The sequence below is a fragment of the Electrona antarctica genome, assembly GCF_951216825.1.
Source record: "Electrona antarctica genome assembly, chromosome: 22".
Lineage (NCBI taxonomy): Eukaryota > Metazoa > Chordata > Actinopteri > Myctophiformes > Myctophidae > Electrona > Electrona antarctica.
Window position 1 is genome coordinate 4,530,714 of NC_136805.1, and position 27,500 is coordinate 4,558,213.

General features: G+C 45.4%; 1 protein-coding gene across 1 annotated transcript in view; it reads left to right on the top strand.

Moving 5' to 3' along the window:
• ankfn1a (ankyrin repeat and fibronectin type III domain containing 1a) overlaps positions 1-27,500 on the top strand; it is a gene marked incomplete at both ends in the record, with an annotated part of 75,774 nt that overhangs the window by 6,990 nt on the left and 41,284 nt on the right. The window contains 8 exons of the mRNA XM_079491964.1: positions 1,637-1,727; positions 2,087-2,194; positions 14,018-14,117; positions 20,450-20,582; positions 22,694-22,810; positions 23,464-23,595; positions 24,026-24,109; positions 26,267-26,433. Coding sequence (XP_079348090.1) covers positions 1,637-1,727; positions 2,087-2,194; positions 14,018-14,117; positions 20,450-20,582; positions 22,694-22,810; positions 23,464-23,595; positions 24,026-24,109; positions 26,267-26,433 — 932 coding nt within the window. The remainder of the gene's footprint in view (positions 1-1,636; positions 1,728-2,086; positions 2,195-14,017; positions 14,118-20,449; positions 20,583-22,693; positions 22,811-23,463; positions 23,596-24,025; positions 24,110-26,266; positions 26,434-27,500) is intronic.

Here is a 27,500-nt window from a genome sequence, read left to right on the forward strand (position 1 = left end):
GTTTATTTTTTGAGTGGTGTAAACCACTCCTACGACTGGCTTTGTTAGTTTACGTGTCTGTCTGTGCTCAAAAAATGAGCATGGTTGCTATGGTCACCCAGTTCACCCGGGTGTGATTTCATTACGTCAGACATTACGACCACAGCTGATCAGGCTATGTAAGACCTTACACCACTCAGTTCACACGGGTGTGATTTTTGGAATACGGTTCTTATTTGAAGTGTAGTTCTCACACACAAAGATTTTTAATAAATGCTCAAATGCAGGCACGTCACCACCGTTCACTTTGAGTACGTCGCGACATCCCCACTCTCACAGACAGGGGATTTCATCCCCCCCACTTTGACCACCCCCATCCCCCCCACTTTGACCACCCCCATCCCCCCCACTTTGACCACCCCCATCCCCCCCACTTTGACCACCCCCATCTCCCCCACTTTGACCACCCCCATCCCCCCCACTTTGACCACCCCCATCCCCCCCACTTTGACCACCCCCATCCCCCCCACTTTGACCACCCCCATCCCCCCCACTTTGACCACCGACTGACTGTTTTTGGGGCTTGGGGGACAAACAATTAGAATACGGATGTTTTGTTTTCAGGTGTGTTCTTACTATGTTAATCACTGTATTGTTGTACTGTATTGTTTTCATGTGTGGTCGTACTATGTTAATCACTGTACTGTTGTACTGTATTGTTTTACAGGTGTGGTCGTACTATGTTAATCACTGTACTGTTGTACTGTATTGTTTTACAGGTGTGGTCGTACTATGTTAATCACTGTACTGTTGTACTGTATTGTTTTACAGGTGTGGTCGTACTATGTTAATCACTGTACTGTTGTACTGTATTGTTTTACAGGTGTGGTCGTACTATGTTAATCACTGTAATGTTGTACTGTATTGTTTTACAGGTGTGGTCGTACTATGTTAATCACTGTACTGTTGTACTGTGTTGTTTTACAGGTGTGGTCGTACTATGTTAATCACTGTACTGTTGTACTGTGTTGTTTTCAGGTGTGTTCTTACTATGTTAATCACTGTAATGTTGTACTGTATTGTTTTACAGGTGTGGTCGTACTATGTTAATCACTGTACTGTTGTACTGTGTTGTTTTCAGGTGTGTTCTTACTATGTTAATCACTGTACTGTTGTACTGTATTGTTTTACAGGTGTGGTCGTACTATGTTAATCACTGTACTGTTGTACTGTGTTGTTTTCAGGTGTGTTCTTACTATGTTAATCACTGTAATGTTGTACTGTATTGTTTTACAGGTGTGGTCGTACTATGTTAATCACTGTAATGTTGTACTGTATTGTTTTACAGGTGTGGTCGTACTATGTTAATCACTGTAATGTTGTACTGTATTGTTTTACAGGTGTGGTCGTACTATGTTAATCACTGTACTGTTGTACTGTGTTGTTTTCAGGTGTGTTCTTACTATGTTAATCACTGTACTGTTGTACTGTATTGTTTTACAGGTGTGGTCGTACTATGTTAATCACTGTACTGTTGTACTGTGTTGTTTTCAGGTGTGTTCTTACTATGTTAATCACTGTATTGTTGTACTGTATTGTTTTCAGGTGTGTTCTTACTATGTTAATCACTGTACTGTTGTACTGTGTTGTTTTACAGGGGAGGCTGTACTACGTCCAAGTGTGTGCGTACAACATGAAGGGCTGGGGTCCGCCCGCCGCTGCCCTCCCTCCCTCTGCCTGTCCTTCTAGTAAGTCACTCAAAGTGGGGTCCATGGGGCCATGGGGGTCCATGGGGCGGTGCACCACCGGATTTATGCTAACAGCTAGCTGCAATGAAAGAGTTAACAGGCTGTATGCGTTGGTTATTAAAACATAGCAGATCTGCTATATTTTGGTAAATCGCCAAAATTTGACCCTAAACCGTTGAGAAAATAAATAAATCGTGTGTGTGTGTGTGTGTGTGTGTGTGTGTGTGTGTGTGTGTGTGTGTGTGTGTGTGTGTGTGTGTGTGTGTGTGTGTGTGTGTGTGTGTGTGTGTGTGTGTGTGTGTGTGTGTGTGTGTGTGTGTGTGTGTGTGTGTGTGTGTGTGTGTGTGTGTGTGCGTCAGACTGGAGGGAGTGTGACGGCAGGGAGCCCAAGAGGAAAGGTCACATAGAGGCCATGGAGAGACTGCTGCAACAGGTCCGCGCCACACACACACACTACTGCTGTGGAGGTTAGTGCACGCACACACACACACACACACACACACACACACACACACACACACAAACACACTATACTGCTGTGGAGGTTAGTGCACGCACACACACACCCACACACACACACACACACTACTGCTGTGGAGGTTAGTGCACGCACGCACACACACACACACACACGCACACACACACACACACACACACACACACACACACACTACTGCTGTGGAGGTTAGTGCACGCACGCACACACACACACACACACACACACACACACACGCACACACACACGCACGCACGCCCTATTGGTCTTTTATAGTGCTTTTGATTGATCAAGTCGTAATGCTACGCACATTAGCATTGGGCTGCTAGCTGGTGTCGTCAGCAAGACTGGAGCGCGCCATTTTGAACTACACGCGCTGCACCCACACGCCCACTATCTGTTTCCAATCGCCTTTATCTCCAATTCACCCTTTGTCAGCCTTCTGATTGGTCCCTGACTGACCTACCAGCAGGCTCTTTCTGCCTTGTTCTGCCCTGGTTCCACCTTGTTTATGTTGAATTTGCAAAAACATCATTTTTGGAAAAAACTAAAAACCAACATGATATGCAGAGTCACCATGCTGCACCTGGGATGTTCCTTTTTACTGACACCAAGTTTAAAATAAGAATTGAATGAACAGAATATCAATATGAAGCAACTGAAAAACATGTTATTTCAATGGTAGTGGATGGAGAGAGAGGATTTATGTCCAACCACGAAACGGCAACCAATGGGTGTGAAGAGGGGCAGAACCACGGGCGGTACTCGACAGAGGGTGAATTCCTGGTCTCAGACGGCGTTCCTGGTCAAAACAAGGTTTATCCCATCGGCCCAGAGCCCACGCTGTGATCCTCGCCATCATGGTTTCTCTGCCCTGATCGGGAGACCAGACCACACACACACTAGTTATCGTCATCACATCCAGTCGCAGATATTTTGTGAATTATATCAAAGTTATTAATAAATCCCGCCGGCCAGACGGCTATTGTGTGACGTGTCAAAGTGCAGCGATTAACTTGAAATCGCCCCGAAAAGGAAGCGTGTTTCTCTGAGGTCTCTGCTTAGACTGTACCTCAGTCCTCAGTACAGGAAGAGAAGAGCACTTAACCCCAAACAACATTAAATAAGACATGCTTAGACTGTACCTCAGTCCTCAGTACAGGAAGAGAAGAGCACTTAACCCCAAACAACATTAAATAAGACATGCTTAGACTGTACCTCAGTCCTCAGTACAGGAAGAGAAGAGCACTTAACCCCAAACAACATTAAATAAGACATGCTTAGACTGTACCTCAGTCCTCAGTACAGGAAGAGAAGAGCACTTAACCCCAAACAACATTAAATAAGACATGCTTAGACTGTACCTCAGTCCTCAGTACAGGAAGAGAAGAGCACTTAACCCCAAACAACATTAAATAAGACATGCTTAGACTGTACCTCAGTCCTCAGTACAGGAAGAGAAGAGCACTTAACCCCAAACAACATTAAATAAGACATGCTTAGACTGTACCTCAGTCCTCAGTACAGGAAGAGAAGAGCACTTAACCCCAAACAACATTAAATAAGACATGCTTAGACTGTACCTCAGTCCTCAGTACAGGAAGAGAAGAGCACTTAACCCCAAACAACATTAAATAAGACATGCTTAGACTGTACCTCAGTCCTCAGTACAGGAAGAGAAGAGCACTTAACCCCAAACAACATTAAATAAGACATGCTTAGACTGTACCTCAGTCCTCAGTACAGGAAGAGAAGAGCACTTAACCCCAAACAACATTAAATAAGACATGCTTAGACTGTACCTCAGTCCTCAGTACAGGAAGAGAAGAGCACTTAACCCCAAACAACATTAAATAAGACATGCTTAGACTGTACCTCAGTCCTCAGTACAGGAAGAGAAGAGCACTTAACCCCAAACAAGGGACTCTCAACCCTTTCAACTTCCAGAACTGCACAGTCTGCACTGGAAACATTTATTTCACTACCTCTCTCTCGCTCTCTCTCTCACTCTCTCGCTCTCGCTCTCTCTCGCTCTCTCGCTCTCGCTCTCTCTCGCTCTCTCTCTCTCTCACTCTCTTGCTCTCGCTCTCTCTCGCTCTCTCGCTCTCTCTCTCACTCTCTCGCTCTCTCTCTCTCTCTCGCTCTCTCTCTCTCTCTCTCGCTCTCTCTCTCTCTCTCTCACTCTCTCGCTCTCGCTCTCTCTCTCGCTCTCTCTCTCTCTCTCTCTCGCTCTCTCTCTCGCTCTCTTGCTCTCTCTCTCTCTCTCGCTCTCTCTCTCTCGCTCTCTCTCTCACTCTCTCTCTCTCTCTCGCTCTCTCTCTCTCTCTCTCTCTCTCTCTCTCTCTCTCTCTCTGTTGGTGGCAGCCTCAGATGGAACAGATCCTCGCCTCATTAATCAAACCTCATTTCGCACACACACACACACACACACGCTCTCGCACGCATGCACGCACGCACATAGAAGAAAAAAAAGTCTCATTTGCGTGTTTATTTGTGGGTCTCTTGTCATATTATCCTGCTGTCAGATGCAGTTATCCTCTCCTCCTCCCTAACAGACCAGGACTGTATGTAGAAAAGCCCCACAGTGTGTGGAAGAAGCAGCTACTTTACTCTAACCCAAACCTCCCCGAAAGAGAACATGTCCTCCGAACTTGCCCTGTCCGCCAGGGTTTTTCCAGACGTCTGCTCTGCTAGACGTTTTTTATTTTATTTATTTTCGATCTGGCCGCGGGGCCGTGCGAGTGAAGGTTGTGTAATGGGCTTTCTGTGCGGGACGTTGTGTAATGCATTGGTTCTCAAATGGAGAGGCGGGACCCCCAGGAAGGGTCGCCTAATGATTTCTTTGGTCACAGTGAAGTGAAAATTGAAGGACTTTTGAGACCTTTTTTAATTAATTTTCTGCCTTAAACGACATGTATACACGTCTCATCTAATCAAACCGGGATGTGCCTTGGACATGTATTGACCATTTGCAGACCGCGGCCATCTTGCCATCAGAGTTTGGAAGCACTCGTTTTCAGTAAAGCCTCGTCCTGCTGCCTCCTGCATTATGTACTAATTCAAAACAGGTGGTACGCAGTCTGACACTTGGTATTCAGACAGCCAGCAATGAGTAAAACGCTCCCAAATTATTTTTGTCTCTGTGACACATCTAGGGGCCACAATCTGCATTCAAAGATGTTCCTAGAAGCTTTGTCATAAAAAAAAAAACTGGCGGTTTAGTAATGCTCCGCTAACATCGACGTTCTGATCAAACGAAGAAAGTGTGACTGCATTTATACGAAAAAGCCCCAAGCCTAATATCTCAGTGGCACTGAGACATTGTCTCAGTGACAGTGTATCAGTGGCAGTGTCTCAGTGACAGTGTCTCAGTGACAGTGTCTCAGTGGCAGTGTATCAGTGACAGTGTATCAGTGACAGTGTCTCAGTGGCAGTGTCTCAGTGACAGTGTCTCAGTGACAGTGTCTCAGTGGCAGTGTCTCAGTGGCAGTGTATCAGTGACAGTGTCTCAGTGGCAGTGTCTCAGTGGCAGTCAGTGTCTCAGTGGCAGTGTCTCAGTGGCAGTGTCTCAGTGACAGTGTCTCAGTGGCAGTGTCTCAGTGGCAGTGTATCAGTGGCAGTGTCTCAGTGGCAGTGTCTCAGTGGCAGTCAGTGTCTCAGTGGCAGTGTCTCAGTGGCAGTGTCTCAGTGACAGTGTCTAAGTGGCAGTGTCTCAGTGGCAGTGTCTCAGTGACAGTGTCTCAGTGACAGTGTCTCAGTGGCAGTGTCTCAGTGGCAGTGTATCAGTGGCAGTGTCTCAGTGGCAGTGTCTCAGTGGCAGTCAGTGTCTCAGTGGCAGTGTCTCAGTGGCAGTGTCTCAGTGACAGTGTCTAAGTGGCAGTGTCTCAGTGGCAGTGTCTCAGTGACAGTGTCTAAGTGGCAGTGTCTCAGTGGCAGTGTCTCAGTGACAGTGTCTCAGTGGCAGTGTCTCAGTGGCAGTGTCTCAGTGACAGTGTCTCAGTGACAGTGTCTCAGTGGCAGTGTCTCAGTGGCAGTGTCTCAGTGCCAGTGTCTCAGTGCCAGTGTCTCAGTGCCAGTGTCTCAGTGACAGTGTCTAAGTGGCAGTGTCTCAGTGGCAGTGTCTCAGTGACAGTGTCTCAGTGGCAGTGTCTCAGTGGCAGTGTCTCAGTGGCAGTGTCTCAGTGGCAGTGTCTCAGTGGCAGTGTCTCAGTGGCAGTGTCTCAGTGGCAGTGTCTCAGTGGCTCAGTGGCAGTGTCTCAGTGGCAGTGTCTCAGTGACAGTGTCTCAGTGGCAGTGTCTCAGTGGCTCAGTGGCAGTGTCTCAGTGGCAGTGTCTCAGTGACAGTGTCTCAGTGACAGTGTCTCAGTGGCAGTGTCTCAGTGGCTCAGTGGCAGTGTCTCAGTGGCAGTGTCTCAGTGGCAGTGTCTCAGTGGCAGTGCCTCAGTGGCAGTGTCTCAGTGGCTCAGTGGCAGTGTCTCAGTGACAGTGTCTAAGTGGCAGTGTCTCAGTGGCAGTGTCTCAGTGGCAGTGTCTCAGTGGCTCAGTGGCAGTGTCTCAGTGGCTCAGTGGCAGTGTCTCAGTGACAGTGTCTAAGTTGCAGTGTCTAAGTGGCAGTGTCTCAGTGGCAGTGTCTCAGTGGCAGTGTCTCAGTGGCAGTGTCTCAGTGGCAGTGTCTCAGTGACAGTGTCTCAGTGGCAGTGTCTCAGTGGCAGTGTCTCAGTGGCAGTGTCTCAGTGGCAGTCAGTGTCTCAGTGTCTCAGTGGCAGTGTCTCAGTGGCAGTGTCTCAGTGGCAGTGTCTCAGTGGCAGTAGCTCAGTGGCAGTGTCTCAGTGGCAGTGTCTCAGTGGCAGTGGCTCAGTGGCAGTGTCTCAGTGACAGTGTCTCAGTGACAGTGTCTCAGTGGCAGTGTCTCAGTGGCAGTGTCTCAGTGGCAGTGTCTCAGTGGCAGTGTCTCAGTGACAGTGTCTCAGTGGCAGTGTCTCAGTGTCTCAGTGACAGTGTCTCAGTGGCAGTGTCTCAGTGGCAGTGTCTCAGTGTCTCAGTGACAGTGTCTCAGTGGCAGTGTCTCAGTGACAGTGTCTCAGTAGCAGTGTCTCAGTGGCAGTGTCTCAGTGTCTCAGTGGCAGTGTCTCAGTGGCAGTGTCTCAGTGGCAGTGTCTCAGTGGCAGTGTCTCAGTGGCAGTGTCTCAGTGACAGTGTCTCAGTGGCAGTGTCTCAGTGGCAGTGTCTCAGTGGCAGTGTCTCAGTGGCAGTGTCTCAGTGACAGTGTCTCAGTGGCAGTGTCTCAGTGGCAGTGTCTCAGTGGCAGTGTCTCAGTGCCAGTGTCTCAGTGGCAGTGTCTCAGTGGCAGTGTCTCAGTGGCAGTGTCTCAGTGGCAGTGTCTCAGTGACAGTGTCTCAGTGGCAGTGTCTCAGTGGCAGTGTCTCAGTGGCAGTGTCTCAGTGGCAGTGTCTCAGTGTCTCAGTGGCAGTGTCTCAGTGACAGTGTCTCAGTGTCTCAGTGGCAGTGTCTCAGTGACAGTGTCTCAGTGGCAGTGTCTCAGTGTCTCAGTGGCAGTGTCTCAGTGGCAGTGTCTCAGTGGCAGTGTCTCAGTGGCAGTGTCTCAGTGACAGTGTCTCAGTGGCAGTGTCTCAGTGGCAGTGTCTCAGTGGCAGTGTCTCAGTGACAGTGTCTCAGTGGCAGTGTCTCAGTGTCTCAGTGGCAGTGTCTCAGTGGCAGTGTCTCAGTGGCTCAGTGGCAGTGTCTCAGTGGCAGTGTCTCAGTGGCAGTGTCTCAGTGACAGTGGCTCAGTGACAGTGTCTCAGTGGCAGTGTCTCAGTGACAGTGGCTCAGTGACAGTGTCTCAGTGACAGTGTCTCAGTGACAGTGTCTCAGTGGCAGTGTCTCAGTGGCAGTGTCTCAGTGGCAGTGTCTCAGTGGCTCAGTGGCAGTGTCTCAGTGGCAGTGTCTCAGTGACAGTGTCTCAGTGGCAGTGTCTCAGTGACAGTGTCTCAGTGGCAGTGTCTCAGTGGCAGTGGCTCAGTGGTAGAGTGGCCGGATGGAAACCACAAGGTTGCCAGTTCGAACCCGGGCTCCCCCAGAGTTAGTGTCGATATAAATTATCTTTTGTTCCACTTTCAATCAAAGCACTCAATAACAGATAACCAACTACTGGGAGAGTGCAATACTGCAATAACTTGAACCTTGATATATTTGCACAGTGTGGGTAGGATAATTATTTATTGGACTATGAACTGTATTTGTTGTACTATGAACTGTGTGTGTATGTATGTATGTATTTGGTTAAAATGGGTAAGGTTTTAAAAAAGGCAAAAGCATGCTCTGTTGCACTGGCCTAAAAGTGGGTCCTCTAAAACTGCTTCAACTTCTGAGAATGTGTGTTTGGTTCATTAGCCACCAGATGGCATACCTTATAAGTATGTATGTATGTCTGTATGTCTGTATGTATTTAAAAGGGGGGCTTTTTTGTAAAATCCCAGCCTACAATACCTTAATATATTTAAAATCCAAAGTAAGGTTACCAGTGAAGGGCAACCTGCCTATTCACTGGGGACTGGGGACTATGCAAGGTGTATGTATGTATGTATGTATGTATGTATGTATGTATGTATGTATGTATGTATGTATGTATGTATGTATGTATGTATGTATGTATGTATGTATGTATGTATGTATGTATGTATGTATGTATGTATGTATGTATGTATGTATGTATGTATGTATGTATGTATGTATGTATGTATGTATGTATGTATGTATGTATGTATGTATGTATGTATGTATGTATGTATGTATGTATGTATGTATGTATGTATGTATGTATGTATGTATGTATGTATGTATGTATGTATGTATGTATGTATGTATGTATGTATGTATGTATGTATGTATGTATGTATGTATGTATGTATGTATGTATGTATGTATGTATGTATGTATGTATGTATGTATGTATGTATGTATGTATGTATGTATGTATGTATGTATGTATGTATGTATGTATGTATGTATGTATGTATGTATGTATGTATGTATGTATGTATGTATGTATGTATGTATGTATGTATGTATGTATGTATGTATGTATGTATGTATGTATGTATGTATGTATGTATGTATGTATGTATGTATGTATGTATGTATGTATGTATGTATGTATGTATGTATGTATGTATGTATGTATGTATGTATGTATGTATGTATGTATGTATGTATGTATGTATGTATGTATGTATGTATGTATGTATGTATGTATGTATGTATGTATGTATGTATGTATGTATGTATGTATGTATGTATGTATGTATGTATGTATGTATGTATGTATGTATGTATGTATGTATGTATGTATGTATGTATGTATGTATGTATGTATGTATGTATGTATGTATGTATGTATGTATGTATGTATGTATGTATGTATGTATGTATGTATGTATGTATGTATGTATGTATGTATGTATGTATGTATGTATGTATGTATGTATGTATGTATGTATGTATGTATGTATGTATGTATGTATGTATGTATGTATGTATGTATGTATGTATGTATGTATGTATGTATGTATGTATGTATGTATGTATGTATGTATGTATGTATGTATGTATGTATGTATGTATGTATGTATGTATGTATGTATGTATGTATGTATGTATGTATGTATGTATGTATGTATGTATGTATGTATGTATGTATGTATGTATGTATGTATGTATGTATGTATGTATGTATGTATGTATGTATGTATGTATGTATGTATGTATGTATGTATGTATGTATGTATGTATGTATGTATGTATGTATGTATGTATGTATGTATGTATGTATGTATGTATGTATGTATGTATGTATGTATGTATGTATGTATGTATGTATGTATGTATGTATGTATGTATGTATGTATGTATGTATGTATGTATAACGCTCTCTTGGTGCCCAAGACAAATTTCTCCTCGGAGACAATAAAGGCTATTGAATTGAATTGAATTGAAGTGTCCTTGAGCAAGACTCTGAACCCCTAATTGCTCCTGATGTGCAGGTTGCAGCCTTGCATGGTTTTCCTCCGGCATCGGTGTATGAATGGGTGAATGTAATTCACAATCTATGTGAAGCACCTTGGATAAAGGGCGCTATATAAATGCACCATTTACCATTTAATCATCGGTATCACACATACACATAATAGCAGCCATAAGGTTGTTTATCTTACAGACTATTATATGATCATTATGAGTCACTGCAAGAAGCAACAGTTTAACCGCGGTTCATTTAACCCATTCTGGACGGGAATAGCAGATCTACAAGCTCGTAGCGCGGCACCAAGTGAAAATGTAGTGCAAATCTTTGAATATATATTCTTTCAGAGCGAACGTTTTTAACTCAAATCGCTTCTGCGGGGGTCCCTGGAACAACATATTTTCAGATGGGGGTCGGCGGCCAATTACATATATTTTTGGGGGTCCTTGACATGAAAGTGTGTGTGTGTGTGTGTGTGTGTGTGTGTGTGTGTGTGTGTGTGTGTGTGTGTGTGTGTGTGTGTGTGTGTGTGTGTGTGTGTGTGTGTGTGTGTGTGTGTGTGTGTGTGTGTGTGGGCGATTATTGTATTGTCTGAGCAAGGTTCAAACCCCGGAGTTTATTATTATGAAGGTGTAATCATATTTGAATATGATTTACATGCAGTGCTCTCCATATTTCAGTCATATCTCCGTTCCTGTACTCTCAGCTATGGTCATTAAGTGTGGGTCATCATGACCCGAAAGAACAGGATTGCGTTGGAAACAACAACTGGCCGAAGGAAATGAGTTTTCTGGTGTGGGTGTGTGTGTGGGCTGGCATCTCCCTTAGCTCATTAAACCCTTTTATCTTTTGTGTGAGAAATCTTTAAAAAAAAATCCTGTCTTTTCATTCTGTTTAAATGTTCTTCTCTCTCGATACAGATACAGATACAGTAGCACATGACTGAAAACTCGATGTAACTGTGATTCACCATTTTGACTCGATTTAAATAGATTTATAGTACGTGCCCAGCTTCGCGTCATTGGACGATTAGAGATTTGCGCTGTCTACTAAACAAATGTGCCTACCTCTGCGTGCGTGCCTGCGTGCGTGCGTGCGTGCGTGCGTGCGTGCGTAGCGTTTGTAGCGTCTGTGTGTCTACTGTGTGTTTACTACACACTGGACGACAGACTGCTGTGGCGTTCTGATTGGCATCGCTGTGAGGCCCCCTGGGGGTCCCCTGAGGGCCCGATCGGGCCCCCCAGGCACCACTGGGAGTGTAGGAAGCGATGGGGGGGGAAAAGGAAGGGAAGTAGAGATAGACTGCTTTATGGAACGGAGATAAGAGACGTTGAGATGGAGAGTGAGCCGACACGTACGCATAACATACTACACACACAGTCACGGACGCGTGCACATACTGTACACGCACACACACACACACAAATTGACATTGATGCCGCTTGGCGTACTTCGGTTCTCCGCGTCGTAAAATCAGGGGGCGAGGTGAGAATATTTAAGGCCGTGTTATTTAAATTACGATCGGTGCGGCCGGCCAGACGTATCAACACCCTTCTCTTACGATGTGACTGGCAGGATATACGACGGGTTGATGAACCACAAAGAGAGCCCCATTGTGGGATGATTCCTGCATGATTATCTGGGCAGGTTTCTACGTTCCGTCCATAAACGAGGGCCTTTGTCTCGTCCCCCATGCAGACCCACAATCTGTTTTATCTCCGAGACTCCAATCTACGCATATATACTCTCAGGCTCATTATCTTGTTGACCTATAGCTGTGGAAACGGTTCCTTAGTCCGTTGTCTGTTGGCCATTGTGTTGCCTGGCGGTAGCACTGTGAAGAGATTTATTTTTCTTTACATTTTTATCCCATGATTTTGTAGCCCATTTTTTCACCCAGTGCCAATTATCTAATGTAATCCTGGGCGCTACACTTCCTCTGCCAACCTGGGGGGGGCAGCGGATGTTTCCTTCTATGCATGAGGAGTCCAAGCTGCTTCTTTTCACCTGACAGGGGAGAGTTTCCCCGGCCGGATGTAGCGCGTGGAAGGAACACGTTATTCCGACCAGTTCCTTTCCCCTCCATCTGGCCAGGGGGAGTCAGTTTAGAGACCAGGATTACTGCATGTTTTTGTGAGGGTACCTACCCTAGGGGACACGGGGAGAACATGCACTCTGTGAACAGATTGTACCCGGGGTGGTGAGTGTGTCTCTGGTGTTCTGCTACCCTAGGGGACACGGGGAGAACATGCACTCTGTGAACAGATTGTACCCGGGGTGGTGAGTGTGTCTCTGGTGTTCTGCTACCCTAGGGGACACGGGGAGAACATGCACTCTGTGAACAGATTGTACCCGGGGTGGTGAGTGTGTCTCTGGTGTTCTGCTACCCTAGGGGACACGGGGAGAACATGCACTCTGTGAACAGATTGTACCCGGGGTGGTGAGTGTGTCTCTGGTGTTCTGCTACCCTAGGGGACACGGGGAGAACATGCACTCTGTGAACAGATTGTACCCGGGGTGGTGAGTGAGTGTGTCTCTGGTGTTCTGCTACCCTAGGGGACACGGGGAGAACATGCACTCTGTGAACAGATTGTACCCGGGGTGGTGAGTGTGTCTCTGGTGGGAGAACATGCACTCTGTGAACAGATTGTACCCGGGGTGGTGAGTGTGTCTCTGGTGTTCTGCTTAGCCTTGGCTAACACCACTTGGTGTACAGTATGTACCTGTCCTGGAGGTACAGCAGCAGCCATCTGCAGTTCTGCACCGCTCACACACACACACACACACGCATTCAACGAAGATTATGACTGAAATATGGAGAGCACTGCATGTAAATCATATTCATATATTATTACACCTTCATCATAATAAACTCCAGGGTTTGAAACCTTGCTCAGACAATACATCGCCCACACACAGCGGTGAGAGGAAATCTCAGGTGGCTTTCTAAGGCTTCCATTCCTCAAATGAACAGCGGTTAAGCGGTTTGCCTCTACAGTGACTCATAATGATCATATAATAGTCTGGAACATAAACGACGCTTTAGCCTGGCTGGTATTGTGTGTGTGTGATACTGATATTATATTATCACACTGACTGAATAAATGCAGTAACACTTTCTTCGTTTGATCAGAACGTCGATATTAGCGGAGCATTACTAAAGCACCACTATACGCACTCACGCACGGACGCACGCACGCACGCACGCACGCACGCACGCACGCACGCACGCACGCACGCACGCACGCACGCACGCACGCACGCACGCACGCACGCACGCACGCACGCACGCACGCACGCAGCCCGGCAGCCCTGGGCTACTGACAGTGAAGCCATGTATGGTGAAGATGGGCAAACGTCGACGGCCCCATAGTTGTTCTTCTTAAGGGTCAGAACGGACGAGCTCTACCGCGTAGGACTTCAAACGACTGCAGCGCTCTCTCCTGCCCTGAGGGGGAGCTGTTTGGAAATATATTTCAGAAGCGTCTCCTTGGAGAGCAGCGATGGTGTTTATGGTTGCACGGCGTATCTCGGGGCCGTTTGAGAGAACGTTGTTCCGCAGTAACAGACCTGCTCGTTCCGTGGAGAGAGACCTCTTCTACAAAACAAATACACTTCAGCTCTGAGCATAGTGGTGGAAAAAAGTACTCGCATGTTTTACTTGAGTAAAAGTATCAATACTGCCATGTAGAAATACTCTGTCCACAAGCAAAAGTCTGCTATTCAAAATGTACTTCAGTTAAAGTGTCTTCCACACGTGTGTTAATTCTCCAGACTCGTCCAAACTGCAGAACCCCAGCAGGAAGCAGTCTGTGTCCAGGAGTCTCAAACACCTCTTCAACTCCTCCAACAAGTTCGTGAAAACCCTCAAAAGGTTGGTGTCTGTCTGTCTGTCTGTCTGTCTGTCTGTCTGTCTGTCTGTCTGTCTGTCTGTCTGTCTGTCTGTCTGTCTGTCTGTCTGTCTGTCTGTCTGTCTGTCTGTCACGTTGACGCTTTACACAGCTGTTTGCAATTCCTGCGCATGAAACCCTGTGTAGTGATTGGTCGAAAAAGACAGCTTCTGGGGGAAGTGCTTACAACAGAAGTCCCGCCCCCTATAGACGCTCCCTGCATTTAGCCTGCAGGGATCAACTCCTTTTTAGGGGTTTTCTGCTCCGTTCTAGAGAGGATAGAACCCTCTCCGGAGCCCAGTGCACCTCCACAATGACTCCCCTATAGTTTACAATGTGTTTAGTTTGGTGTAATCGTTTAGTTTCTTTTGGTATAATAATCTTTTGGCACGCTCTCCTGGTGAGAGCAGGAGTGGACCTGGTGAGACGTAGGAGGGGCCCGGACAGGAGTCAACCCACAGAGCCTAGTCCCTCCACATGCCAGAATTGTACCTCCCAGTCCCGGCAGAGTATTTCCGGAGTGGTTCCAACGGATTGTGTGGCCCTGGTCTTTCCCTAGTGGGTCTGATCGAGGGTAGCTACTGGGACGGCTGGGTCACCCGAGTGAGGGGTATGATGTTTGCGAGACCCGAAACCCTGATGACCTTGGGATACATCACTTAGGATACGTCTCAGTTGCATCCAAGCAATATATATATATCCATTTTGTATTCTAAGTCGTAGTGCGGCTTCATTGTGAAATAAGCTGGCACTAACTCTCATCAGTCTCATGTGACAAGTATGTGTGCAAAAATTCGCCAGCGCCTTCATTTCCTCCGTAGACTCAGACGTTTTGGTGTATAGTAAGTAGAAACATAATGCTGATCTTCTATAGAGCTACTATAGAGTCAATTGTAAGGTATGTGGTTAGAGTGTCCGCCTTGAAACTGGGAGGCCGGGTGTTCGATCCCCGGCCGGGTCATACCAAAGATGGGACCCAATGCCTCCCTGCTTGGCACTTCAGCATCAATGGGTTGGATTGGGGGGTCAAATCAACGAATGATTCCCGAGCGCGGTGCTACAAGCTACTATGACAATTTCCCAAAGTTTACGGTGCTCCTGTCACAGTGCTAGTCTCTAAACCACGCAACCATATTTACAATGTGAAAACCATGCATCTGTCACTTGAACAACACTGACATTACTTTACTTAAACATGGAACCTGCAGCAGTAGGTGAGTAATGAATGTTATCTGTGTTGGACGTTTGTTGTGGTTTCAGTGCTGCTAACAAACGTCCTACTGCTACCACAAATACACTGAGTCTGTGACTCTGTAGCTTAGTATCTTTGTATATTTTGCATCTGCATCTGCCAAAAACAATTTGACGCCAACCAGAACCCACGGAATCCCATTTCTCACAATCACACGTGTTCAGATTCAGGCTATTCGCGGCGTGGGAAAGGTTACTCTGCAGTCTGCAGTAGGTCGTGACCAGGCTCTTCTCCTCGGAGATGAAACGTTACTCTGCAGGCTGCAGTAGGTCGTGACCAGGCTCTTCTCCTCGGAGATGAGACAAAGGTTACTCTGCAGTCTGCAGTAGGTCGTGACCAGGCTCTTCTCCTCGGAGATGAGACAAAGGTTACTCTGCAGTCTGCAGTAGGTCGTGACCAGGCTCTTCTCCTCGGAGATGAGACAAAGGTTACTCCGCAGTCTGCAGTAGGTCGTGACCAGGCTCTTCTCCTCGGAGATGAGACAAAGGTTACTCCGCAGTCTGCAGTAGGTCGTGACCAGGCTCTTCTCCTCGGAGATGAGACAAAGGTTACTCTGCAGTCTGCAGTAGGTCGTGACCAGGCTCTTCTCCTCAGGAGATGAGACAAAGGTTACTGCAGTCTGCAGTAGGTCGTGACCAGGCTCTTCTCCTCAGGAGATGAGACAAAGGTTACTCTGCAGGCTGCAGTAGGTCGTGACCAGGCTCTTCTCCTCAGAGATGAGACAAAGGTTACTCTGTAGTCTGCAGTAGGTCGTGACCAGGCTCTTCTCCTCGGAGACGAGACAAAGGCCGGGAGTGGAACGAGTCTAGTCTGTGAGAGAAAAGCGCTCTGATTATAGCTGGCTATAATTGTTTTTTAATGGTTTCTATGCTTTTCCTTTAGAGATATCTTGTTCTTTTCTCCCGTGTTTTAATGATTACAGGCTTCAGCCAGACGTTTCAATCAGTTATCTTTCATTGGTGAACTATGAACATCGTACAAAAAAAAATAACGTCGGGGCACAATGTGTCGCATCGCGGTTCGTGACGCATTGTGAGCTGTTATTTTCAAAAGAAAATCAGAAAATGTATATAATGATATTTGAAAACTTGAAATGGGACATTCTGCATGACGAGTACTTTCTAATTTTCTTACTTTAACCCATTCTGACCTGAGATCAGATTCTAAAAATGTCTTCTACATCCTGACAGTTTTCTGAAAAAGCTATGTTTCTATGTCAGTCGTCGTTCGATCTTTCAAAAATAGCAGACCTACAAGCTCGTAGCGCGCCACTCGGTGGCGCGCTACGAGCTTGTAGATCTGCTATTTTTCAATAGCTAAAGCTTAACATAATGCTAACACCAAAAGGGGTTCCCGCCCAAAATGCGTTAAGTGTGGGTCATCATGACCCGAAAGAACAGGATTGCGGCGGAAACAACAACTGGCCTAGTTTTCTCGTGTGGGTGTGTGTGTGGGCCAAAAGGGGTTCCCGCCCAAAATGGGTTAATTAGGCTACATTTTGATGCCAACAATACTTTTTTTCCTTTTCTGAAGTACATTTTGAATTCTGCACTTTTTAACTTTACTTTTTACTAACTAACGGAGTATAGTTCTACAGTGCAGTATTGATACTTTTAATTTAGTAAAAAAAAACATTTTAGTACTTTTTTTTCCACCCCGGCATCTCTCTCCCGGTGCATCTACCTGCCGAAGTCAAAGTCGTACGATTTGTCACATACGTTATAACTTATAACCGCAGCAAATTTTGTTCTCTGCATTTGACCGACATCTCTGTGACCGGTGAGCCGCAGCCAGGCCGCGCTCGGGAATCATTAGATTTAGTTGATTTGACCCCCCCTAATCCAACCCATTGATGCTGAGTGCATTATTGGGTCCCATTCAGGGAAAACAACTGCCCTCTCCAGACCACGAATGCAGCATTTACTGATGGTGAAAGAAATGGAAATGCCCTCCTCTCCTTTCCATGCCATGCCGGAAGGCAGCATTCAGGAGAACTGTTTTGTTTTTGTTTTTTTTACCCATTTTGACCTGAGATCAGATTCTATAAATGTCTTCTACATCCTGACAGTTTTCTGAAAAAGCTATGTTTCTATGTCAGTCGTTCTTCGATTTGACCTACAAGCTACAAGCTCATAGCGCGCCACTCGGTGGCGCGCTATGAGCTTGTAGATCTGCTATTTTTCAATAGCTAAAGCATAACATAATGCTAACACCAAAAGGGGTTCCCGCCCAAAATGGGTTAAAGTCTCCTGACAAACGAATTTGTTTCGCACACCGCATCTCCAGTAGATGAAGAGTGCAGGGTTAACGTTGCGCCCCGAAAATAGCTGATGTACTGCGACGCGCTGAGAGCTTGTTGATCTGCTATTTTGGGCCAAAAGTGCCCTCTTTTTTTTTTGTTTTTTTTGTGGCTTTCGCCTTTATTTTATATTTTGTATGGAGGGACAGACAGTAGGCTGACAGGAAATGGGGAGAGAGATGGGGGGGGGGGAGACATGCAGTAAAGGCCGTCGGGATCGGGAGTCGAACCCGCAGCACACTGCCAGACTGGATTACCAGCCAAGGTGCCTGGACCGCTGAGCCATGGCCCAGGCCCAAAAGTGCCCTCTTATGGGGTTTCAGCCCCTGCCTCTCTAACCCTCTCTGCACGTGCCTGGTCCCATGTTTACAGTCCTCGGTATGACCCGGCCGGGGATCGAACCCTGACCTCCCATAGTGCCTGGTCCCATGTTTACAGTCCTCGGTATGACCCGGCCGGGGATCGAACCCTGACCTCCCAGTTTTAGAATGGGCACTCTAACCACAAGGCCACTGTCTGGTCCCTGTCTGGCTACTGCAGTGTTCTATCATAATGCTCCCTGATCTGTATCTGTTATAATAATAATAATGCATTTTATTTATAAAGCGCTTCAAGGTTAAAAGCATGGCAAAAGAAATCAAATATAATAAAATAAGCGTAAACAACATCATAATCAGTAAAACATTCTGTGTTAGAACTGAACAATAGCCCCTATCAGACCCACTCTAGTGATTTCTTAAGGCTCAAGGTTCCTCAGGCCCAGACAGAGTTGGTGTTACGCACCTTCGTCTAGGGTGAAGGAACATAACATAATGCAAGAGGAGACAGGGTTGAAAAATAACTTTAGTTTATTGTTGTAGCTCTTTTTTTTCGTTAACAGAGACAAAGTTTACATTTTCTTGTTCTTTGGTTCACAACTGTATAGTATTGGCTTCAAGGTGCAGGTTCTATGCTAAGAAAACGGCTCTAACTAGAAATCAAAAGTTTACCCCTAACTAAGGCCCTAACAGAGTTAAACAAAAATACAATTCTAAATCCCTAACTAACCTAACTAACCAAAATTACAATAAATCAGGAAAAAGGAAAAATACCTGGCACCCCTACATGGTGGAGTAGGAACCGGGCTTCACCTTTTAAATAATGATTTACAGACTTAATAAGAATAACAATTTATATATATATGAATGAGTTAAGGCTGTTAACTTAAATCACTGGGCAACAAACCAAAACAAAATATATCTCAGGCAACTTACGGCAGAACAGAACAACTAATAAAGAACAAAACTAAACAGAACAAAAGGCAGGCAAACGAGCGGAGGACAGAGGGATCGAGTCTCTGCTGCTAGATGCTGTCGTCCCCCGGTGAAGTCCAAGTTCAACTGAGCTTTTATAGAGCGACAGGAAGAGTGCTCAGCCAACAGGAAACTGGTGTTGTCGGGGAGAGCCAATAAGGAAGAGAGGGGCAGGTCCAATCAGGGACCTGTCACTCACAGCCATGTCTGTATTCATTCATATGAGAACTGTAGCCAACAGTCTCATAGTTTCATCAACTCATTCATAATCAGGGAGCAAAAAAAACACAACTTGTAATATGCCATATAATACAACTTATAATTATTATCCCAGTTAAATAGTCACCATAAATAATAATTATACTAAAACAAATATAATCAAATAACCAACCGGACCGTGGTCCGTAACAGTTGGGCAAAACAGCTTTCTCTGTCAGTGGCCCAACCTCGTTGGAATGAACTCCAAAACTCTTTCAAACTGAGCTCCCTGCCGTCTTTCGGTCAGTTCAAAGGAATGCTCCAGAACATTTTTTCACCGTGATTGCTCGGCTCCTGCTTCAATTGATTTATTTTATTTGATTGAATGGTTGTTCTGCATGAAGTTCCTTTGTAATTGATCCTGATTTATAATGCATTGTGTTGGATGTATTGTTTTTGACTGTATTTTGTGTATTGTAACCTCTGCTACATTGAAAATGAGGGCTTGCCCTCAACTGTATTTCCGAGTATAAATAATAAAGACAGTGTTCTCTCTCTCTCCACCAGGGGCATCTACCTGGCTGCGGTGTTCAACCATAAAGACAGTTCTCTCTCTCTCCACCAGGGGCATCTACCTGGCTGCGGTGTTCAACCATTAAGACAGTTCTCTCTCTCTCCACCAGGGGCATCTACCTGGCTGCGGTGTTCAACCATTAAGACAGTTCTCTCTCTCTCCACCAGGGGCATCTACCTGGCTGCGGTGTTCAACCATTAAGACAGTTCTCTCTCTCTCCACCAGGGGCATCTACCTGGCTGCAGTGTTCTACCATAAAGACAGTTCTCTCTCTCTCCACTAGGGGCATCTACCTGGCTGCGGTGTTCAACCATTAAGACAGTTCTCTCTCTCTCCACCAGGGGCATCTACCTGGCTGCGGTGTTCTACCATAAAGACAGTTCTCTCTCTATCCACTAGGGGCATCTACCTGGCTGCGGTGTTCAACCATAAAGACAGTTCTCTCTCTCTCCACCAGGGGCATCTACCTGGCTGCGGTGTTCAACCATAAAGACAGTTCTCTCTCTCTCCACCAGGGGCATCTACCTGGTTGCGGTGTTCTACCATAAAGACAGTTCTCTCTCTCTCCACCAGGGGCATCTACCTGGCTGCGGTGTTCAACCATTAAGACAGTTCTCTCTCTCTCCACTAGGGGCATCTACCTGGCTGCGGTGTTCTACCATAAGGACAGTGTTAAAGACAGTTCTCTCTCTCTCCACTAGGGGCATCTACCTGGCTGCAGTGTTCTACCATAAGGACAGTATCCTGGTGACGGCGGAGGACCAGATCCCCATCGTGGAGGTGGACGACTCCTACAGCAGTTCTCTCATGCAGGACTTCCTGTGGTTCACCAAGGTAACAGAGAGCTGCTCCGCTGCTTCCTAATTAACCCATTTTGACCTGAGATCAGATTCTAAAAATGTCTTCTACATCCTGACAGTTTTCTGAAAAAGCTATGTTTCTATGTCAGTCGTTCTTCGATTTTTCAAAAATAGCAGACCACTCGGTGGCGCGCTATGAGCATAACATAATGCTAACACCACAAGGGGTTCCCAGTGATGCGGTCAGGAACGAGACTTGGTCGAGTTCCGCAAGCATCACCAAAGTGGCAATAATCACGTTAAACCACACCCTCGAGTGTAATATTGCATTTATACAACAGTTACCCTTAAAACTAAGAACATTGCTGAAAAAACATATTTTTTTAATGACAGATGTATAGTCACTACGATCACAAATGTCCCAAGAAACTAGCTAGCCTAGCCACCTAGTTTGCTGCGCTCTGGGAGAACAGAGCAGCTGAATTCTTTGTTTTGATTAGGTGTGGAGTGGTGCTCGTTTGAACCACGGCTAGAAGGCTGTTTCAACCAATCAGATTGCTTCCTCGAAACGACCTGTTGTATAATCCTACGTATATGACCAACTGCTGGCTCTCAATTTGAGTCACAATATGGCTTTTAAAGAAGAAGGATATATGATTTACGATGCTGTGCCTATCGGGACATACTGTAGCTCGGACGGCGCTGAGTCGGCCCAAGCGGACTTTGCAATGCTCGCCTATAAGCTCGCTCGGCAGGACCCCCGTGGCTCAATTCCACTTGAGACGATGAACCTCCAACGTTTTAACCGTTTTTTCTATTTTATTATTAGTATTAGTATTATTTTTTGACCGTCAAACTAGGGCATTCACTTCTAGTCATTTTTACTAGTTGACTAGTTGCCTAGTTTACTAGTCGACTAGTAGTTTAACCACCTATTATGTATTTTTTGGAAATAAATATTTTAATTTTAAAAAACTGTACATTGGTGACTATAACTATAATCTACCTGGTCTTGAGGCCTACAAAATCGGGAAATAACATTTTTTTCCCTTATCAACTAGTCAACTAGTACCAGCAAGGTCGACTAGTGGATTTACTAGTCGACTAGTAAACTAGTCGACTAGTTGCTTAATGCCCTACGTCAAACTTATTTGCACATGTTGACGTTTGTTCACTAACTCACAATGCCTTTTTGGGAGTTAGATACTGTAGTTACTGTTAATTTAACTCTCCAAGGGTGTACAGATGTAATCACATGGATTCATACAGACCCGTACCGAGCCACAGGGATCTGACCCAATTTGCGCCCTATGCAAGCTTCCTCTCACAGGGCCCTGCAAGAGCAAAGCAGAAGTTGGCCGCTAACCCCCAGAAGCTGACGACTTGTGTTGAACTACATTACGTCTTGTACTGCTATGAAGTCAGTCAGGCTCGGGGTGGGGGGGGGGGGGGGGGGGGGGGGAAATTAAAAGCTCTGAAGATTATATACATTTTCTTACATGTTTCAAGTAGCCTTGAACAACGTGATAAAGGAGGTTGCTCCAATAGTAGTACATTAATAGACACCCAAGTCATTCTGTTGCAACATGATGAAATGAGCACGCTGTACCAATGCCCTACTTTGTCATACTGTGATGCCACACAAAAGTAGCACACATAGCTTGCTACGTGTGTGTGTGTGAGTGCGTGCGTGCGCGTACTGTACGGTTCGCTTTATAACACATAGAATAATACAATATATACAGTAACACAATATACCAAAGAAGCGAGGGAACAACAACGTTGTGGTAACAGCCATGAGGACGTGCTTACATCAGGGACGCCAGCGTTTAATGTGACCTCACTTCCTGTTCATGTAAATCAACGAGGCATCATTTTGTTCAGCTGTAGTGTTGTCGTTTGACCTTTAATTAGATCTTCCATTTCCTCTCTCTATCTGTATCTCTCTCTCTCTCTCTCTGTCTCTCTCTTGTCTTTGAAACTATAAAATAATTTGATACTCATTAACCTCTACTTCCTTTCCGTCTCTTTCTCTCTGTGTGTGCGTGCGTGCGTGTGTGTGCGTGTGTGCGTGTGCGTGTGTCTGTGTGTGTGTGTGTGCAACTGTGCATGTGCGTGTGTGTGTGTGCGTGTGCGTGTGTGTAGTTGTCGTGCATGTGGGATGACGTTCGGTGGCTGAGACAGAGTATGTCCGTGTCCATGTCCTCCTCCTCCACGTTGCAGGCCAGACACAAGATGCTGACCGCTGCTGGACAGCTACAGGTCAGCACACGCACACACGCATGCACGCACGCATGCACACGCACACACACACACACACACACACACACACACACACACAAGCATGCACGCATGCACGCACGCACACACACAGGTAGACTTTTGAGGACATCAGCATTTGTGACTCTTTTTGATACAGAGACAGTCATGGCAGCAAGACATTTATTTGTATCCAAAATGAGTTAATGGAACAGGCAGACTCTTCACATACTAGAGCATGTCTGAAATAAGTGTCAGAGCTGAAATTGACACGTAAATATGAAATAAATGCTTAAACATGTAGCTAGGTGTAAAGTCCACAGAAGTGAACCTTTCAAACCTGTTTACTCAACTCGCTGTTTCTCTGCAAGACATTACTCTATAAGCCATATCTCCTAAACTGGTTGGTCAAACTGAACAACCAATATGCTACTTTCACATGACATGAAAAAACAGAAAAACAAAATCAACTTGACTTAGCCTCGGTCAGAAGCGGTCACATTTGTTCAAGCCTCTCATCATCATTGTATTGGTTTATTGGTTTACTTTAAGCAGACAGACTGTTGACTGTTCACACAGGGTCGGGAATAACTGGTTCTCTCATCCAGACAAGTATTATTATTATTAATATTAATATTATAATTGTTTCCTCTCAGAACCTCCTGGGAACTCACAACCTGGGCCGTGTTCACTACGAGCCCATCAAGGACCGGCACGGCAACGTGCTGCTGGTGACCATCAGAGACATGGACGGACCGTACTCCTTCTTCGGGGGGAAGTGGATGCAGGTCAGTGTGGCGCTGTGAAGCAGTGGTTCCCAAAGTGGGATCCGGGGACCCCCGGGGGTCCTTGAGGGAGTTCCAGGGGGTCCCCAGCTAAATGATAGTTTGGAACCAAATGAACTCTCAGAGTTACAGACCCACTGTAACTCTGAGAGTGTACAAATGGAACCATCCATTTGTACACTCTCAGAGTTAAATTAACATTGATTTTACAATATAAATTAGGGTCCCAGAAATAGAATGCACACATTTGAAAACTTGAAATGGGGACATTCTGCATAATGTCTTTTACATTTCATACTTTTAACTTTGTCAACTCAAGTACATTTTGAATTCCCGGTACTTTCACTTCATGTGACTATATTTCCACATTGCAGTATTTTTACTCACGTGTTAAAATGTGAGTACTTTCTCCACCCACGGTATGGATGAACAGGTGACCAAGCTGCAGAGCCAGAGGAAGTCCCTGTCCACGCCAGAGGAGCCGTACGCCCTGGACATCCTCATCATCACCATACAGGTGTGTTACGTGCAGGTGTTACGTACAGGTGTGTTACACCATACAGGTGTGTTACGTACAGAGAGCCACGCAAGTGTAAAATGACTATACTGGATCTCTTGTCCAATAGTCCTTCCCTAACATTTTAAGGTGGCCTTACACTAGCCGATAATCGGGCATTTTTGACGCTCGGGATGTCGGAATGTTTGATATTTGCTCTGCCCCGCTCCGATTATCCTGTAGTGTGTGGTGCTATCAGATTTCAGATTGAAAAAAATCGGCTAGTGTAAGGCCACCTTTAGTCTGGTTTTTATTTGTTGACGAAATTGCCAATATAATATACACAGATAGTCTGGCCTTGGGTTTCTTTCATTCTTTCCCGTCCGTGTCCTTTTTTTTATGTATTGACGAACTGAACGCTCTGCCCTCGCCACTTAACCCATTTTTGGCGGGAACCCCTTTTGGTGTTAGCATTATGTTATGCTTTAGCTATTGAAAAATAGCAGATCTACAAGCTCGTAGCGCGCCACCGAGTGGCGCGCTATGAGCTTGTATGTCTGCTATTTTTGAAAAATCAAAGAACCACTGACATAGAAACATAGCTTTTTCAGAAAACTGTCAGGATGTAGAAGACATTTTTAGGATCTGATCTCAGGTCAAAATGGATTAAGAAAGGCGAGGTCAGTCCGTCCCTCAAATCCGTCTGACCGCGGGCTGTTCGTCTGCACGATCTGTTCTGCCACAACGTTGGTCCAAAATAATGTACTGTGTCTGGTTCAGGGGCTCCAGTGTTGATTTTGACAGCAAAATTTTGCTTTTAGTTTTAGTCATAGTCTCTTGAATAGTTTAGTTTTAGTCACATTTTAGTCACCTGGAATGTTTTAGTGTTACTCTAGTTTTAGATATAGGCCTAGTCTAGTTTTAAATATCATAAGATTTTAGTCGACTAAATCAACTGTAGATTTAGTCGACTAAAATGTATTCTGGCAGGCCATGATGCCGTCGTAATCATAGACATATATACATAGACGCCCCTTCCGGCTCTGAGGCGTGTGTCAAAATTGAAGGCACTATTTTCCCGACATTCCTTGCGAAGCATTAGCATAAGTCCCGGAAAAGACACGCTGTGATTGGCCAGTAGTCACTTGAGTGACAGCGAGAGACATGGAGGAGTCACATGAGTGACGTCACTCGGGCAGCGACGCAGTCGCCTTCAGCAAATGCCTTCAGCACTTCTAAATAAGAAAGCTGCGGAGAACTGTTGCTTTGTGTTCACTCTTTAATGTTTTCTGTTAGTAATCTAATCCCCCCTGGCTCTGATGTTGTATTGTTAATAACTTTGTTGTTTGTGTTTGTTTGTTTGTGTTTTGTAATGTATATTGTCATGACTGTTATAAAGATTTGTTTAAAGCACTGCACTTCCGCCTTCATTGGGATACACGTCGCTCCAATGAACTGCAGCGGCAAATGAGGCGTCTATGTATATATGTCTATGGTCGTAATGACTGATTTTACACTTGCAGAAAATAGCCGATCTACAAGCTCACATGTTGTGAGCTTGTAGATCTGGTATTTTCAGCATACAACCAAGTGTAAACTGACTATACTGGATCTCTTTTCCACTAGTCCCTTCCTAACATTCTAGTCTAGTTTTTATTTGTTGACGAAATTGCCAATATAATATACACAGTGTTGTGACCCTGCCCTCTTTCTGTCTCTCTGTGTCTGTCTCTGTGTGTCTCTGTGTGTGTCTCTGTGTGTGTCTCTGTGTCTCTGTGTGTGTCTCTGTGTATGTCTGTGTGTGTCTCTGTGTCTCTGTGTGTGTCTCTGTGTCTCTGTGTGTGTCTCTGTGTATGTCTGTGTGTGTCTCTGTGTGTCTCTCTGTGTGTGTCTCTGTGTCTCTGTGTCTCTGTGTGTGTCTCTGTGTATGTCTGTGTGTGTCTCTGTGTCTCTGTGTGTGTCTCTGTGTCTCTGTGTGTGTCTCTGTGTATGTCTGTGTGTGTCTCTGTGTGTCTCTCTGTGTGTGTCTCTGTGTGTGTCTCTCTCTGTGTCTCTCTCTGTGTCTCTGTGTGTGTCTCTGTGTGTGTCTCTGTGTATGTCTCTGTGTGTGTCTCTCTCTGTGTCTCTGTGTGTGTCTCTGTGTATGTCTCTGTGTGTCTCTCTGCGGGGGTGGGTCAGGACATCTTGGCGTACCAGCGGCGCAGCGTCCACAGGCTGAGCCCCGGCCTGTACCTGGCCTACCTGAAGCTGAGCAGCTCCGTGGACCAGATCAAGGTGCTGGTGTCCCAGAGGACGCCCAACGTCCTCTGCCACGCCCGTGTGCGCGACAACGCCAACGTGTCCAGGTAAGGAGGACGGACGCGCCGTCTCACAGTGCCGACGAACGACGCCAGTTTTAAAACATGTTTTCATGTCAATTTGGGACACATACATGTATTTGTCACGCTGGGGACCTGGGAGTGTTGTGTGGAACCAAAGACGGAGACGGGAACCAAAATGGCCATAGCTCAGTATGGGGCAGCTCAGTATGGGGCACCTCAGTATGGGGCAGCTCAGTATGGGGCAACGCAGCTCAGACCGATATGAGAAGACTGCAGATCACACTAAAACCCCCTTATGGCCAGTGACGTATTATGCGTATTGATATCAATAAATCCCTCATGGCCACTGACGCTATTGACGTAATCGTTTAATCCCCTGTAATCGGGAGCTCAATATAACAAAATGTAGCAACGTTTAGCTTGTTTGGCTAACGGCCGATGTAATCTACCTAAAACCGACCGAAATTCGCGCGTGCACGGTCGATCATAATACTATAGGATTGCCGTGTGAGAATGAGATGCAGTGTGTATATCACAGATTTTTCTATTGGCATTAAAATGACAAATTAAACATATGAATAGTGCAGGCAGAAGGCACAATCCACTGTTTAATTAGGCTGGCCATAAGCCAGTTAAGATGTGGGTATGAAACAGACACGGGTGAACTGCATAACAGAATGGGATGGCCCACAGCACTTGAGTGCATAAGAAAACAGTCTCTTGCATTGATTTCTAAAATAAAAACATCTAATAAACCAGTAAACATGAAGAATAAATTAACATTAGTTCGCGAGAAACATCAGGTCAACACAAGATCAAGACACAAAGATATTTATGTTCTACCAAAAATAAAAACTAGTATGGGAAGCCGATCTTTTATTTTTAGGGCAGTTAAATTATGGAACTCATCATTATAGCTGGGATTGCTTTTATTGATTCACTATTATGTTGTGATTTCTGTTTAGCTTTGTTTTTTTTTGTTCTAGTTTCTGTGTTGGTATGCGGTCAGGTTTTCAGCTGGCTCAGGGAAGAGGACGACCCTGCCATGCATAGTCCACTATAGATAGGTGAATGAACTGTATCTGTCTGTG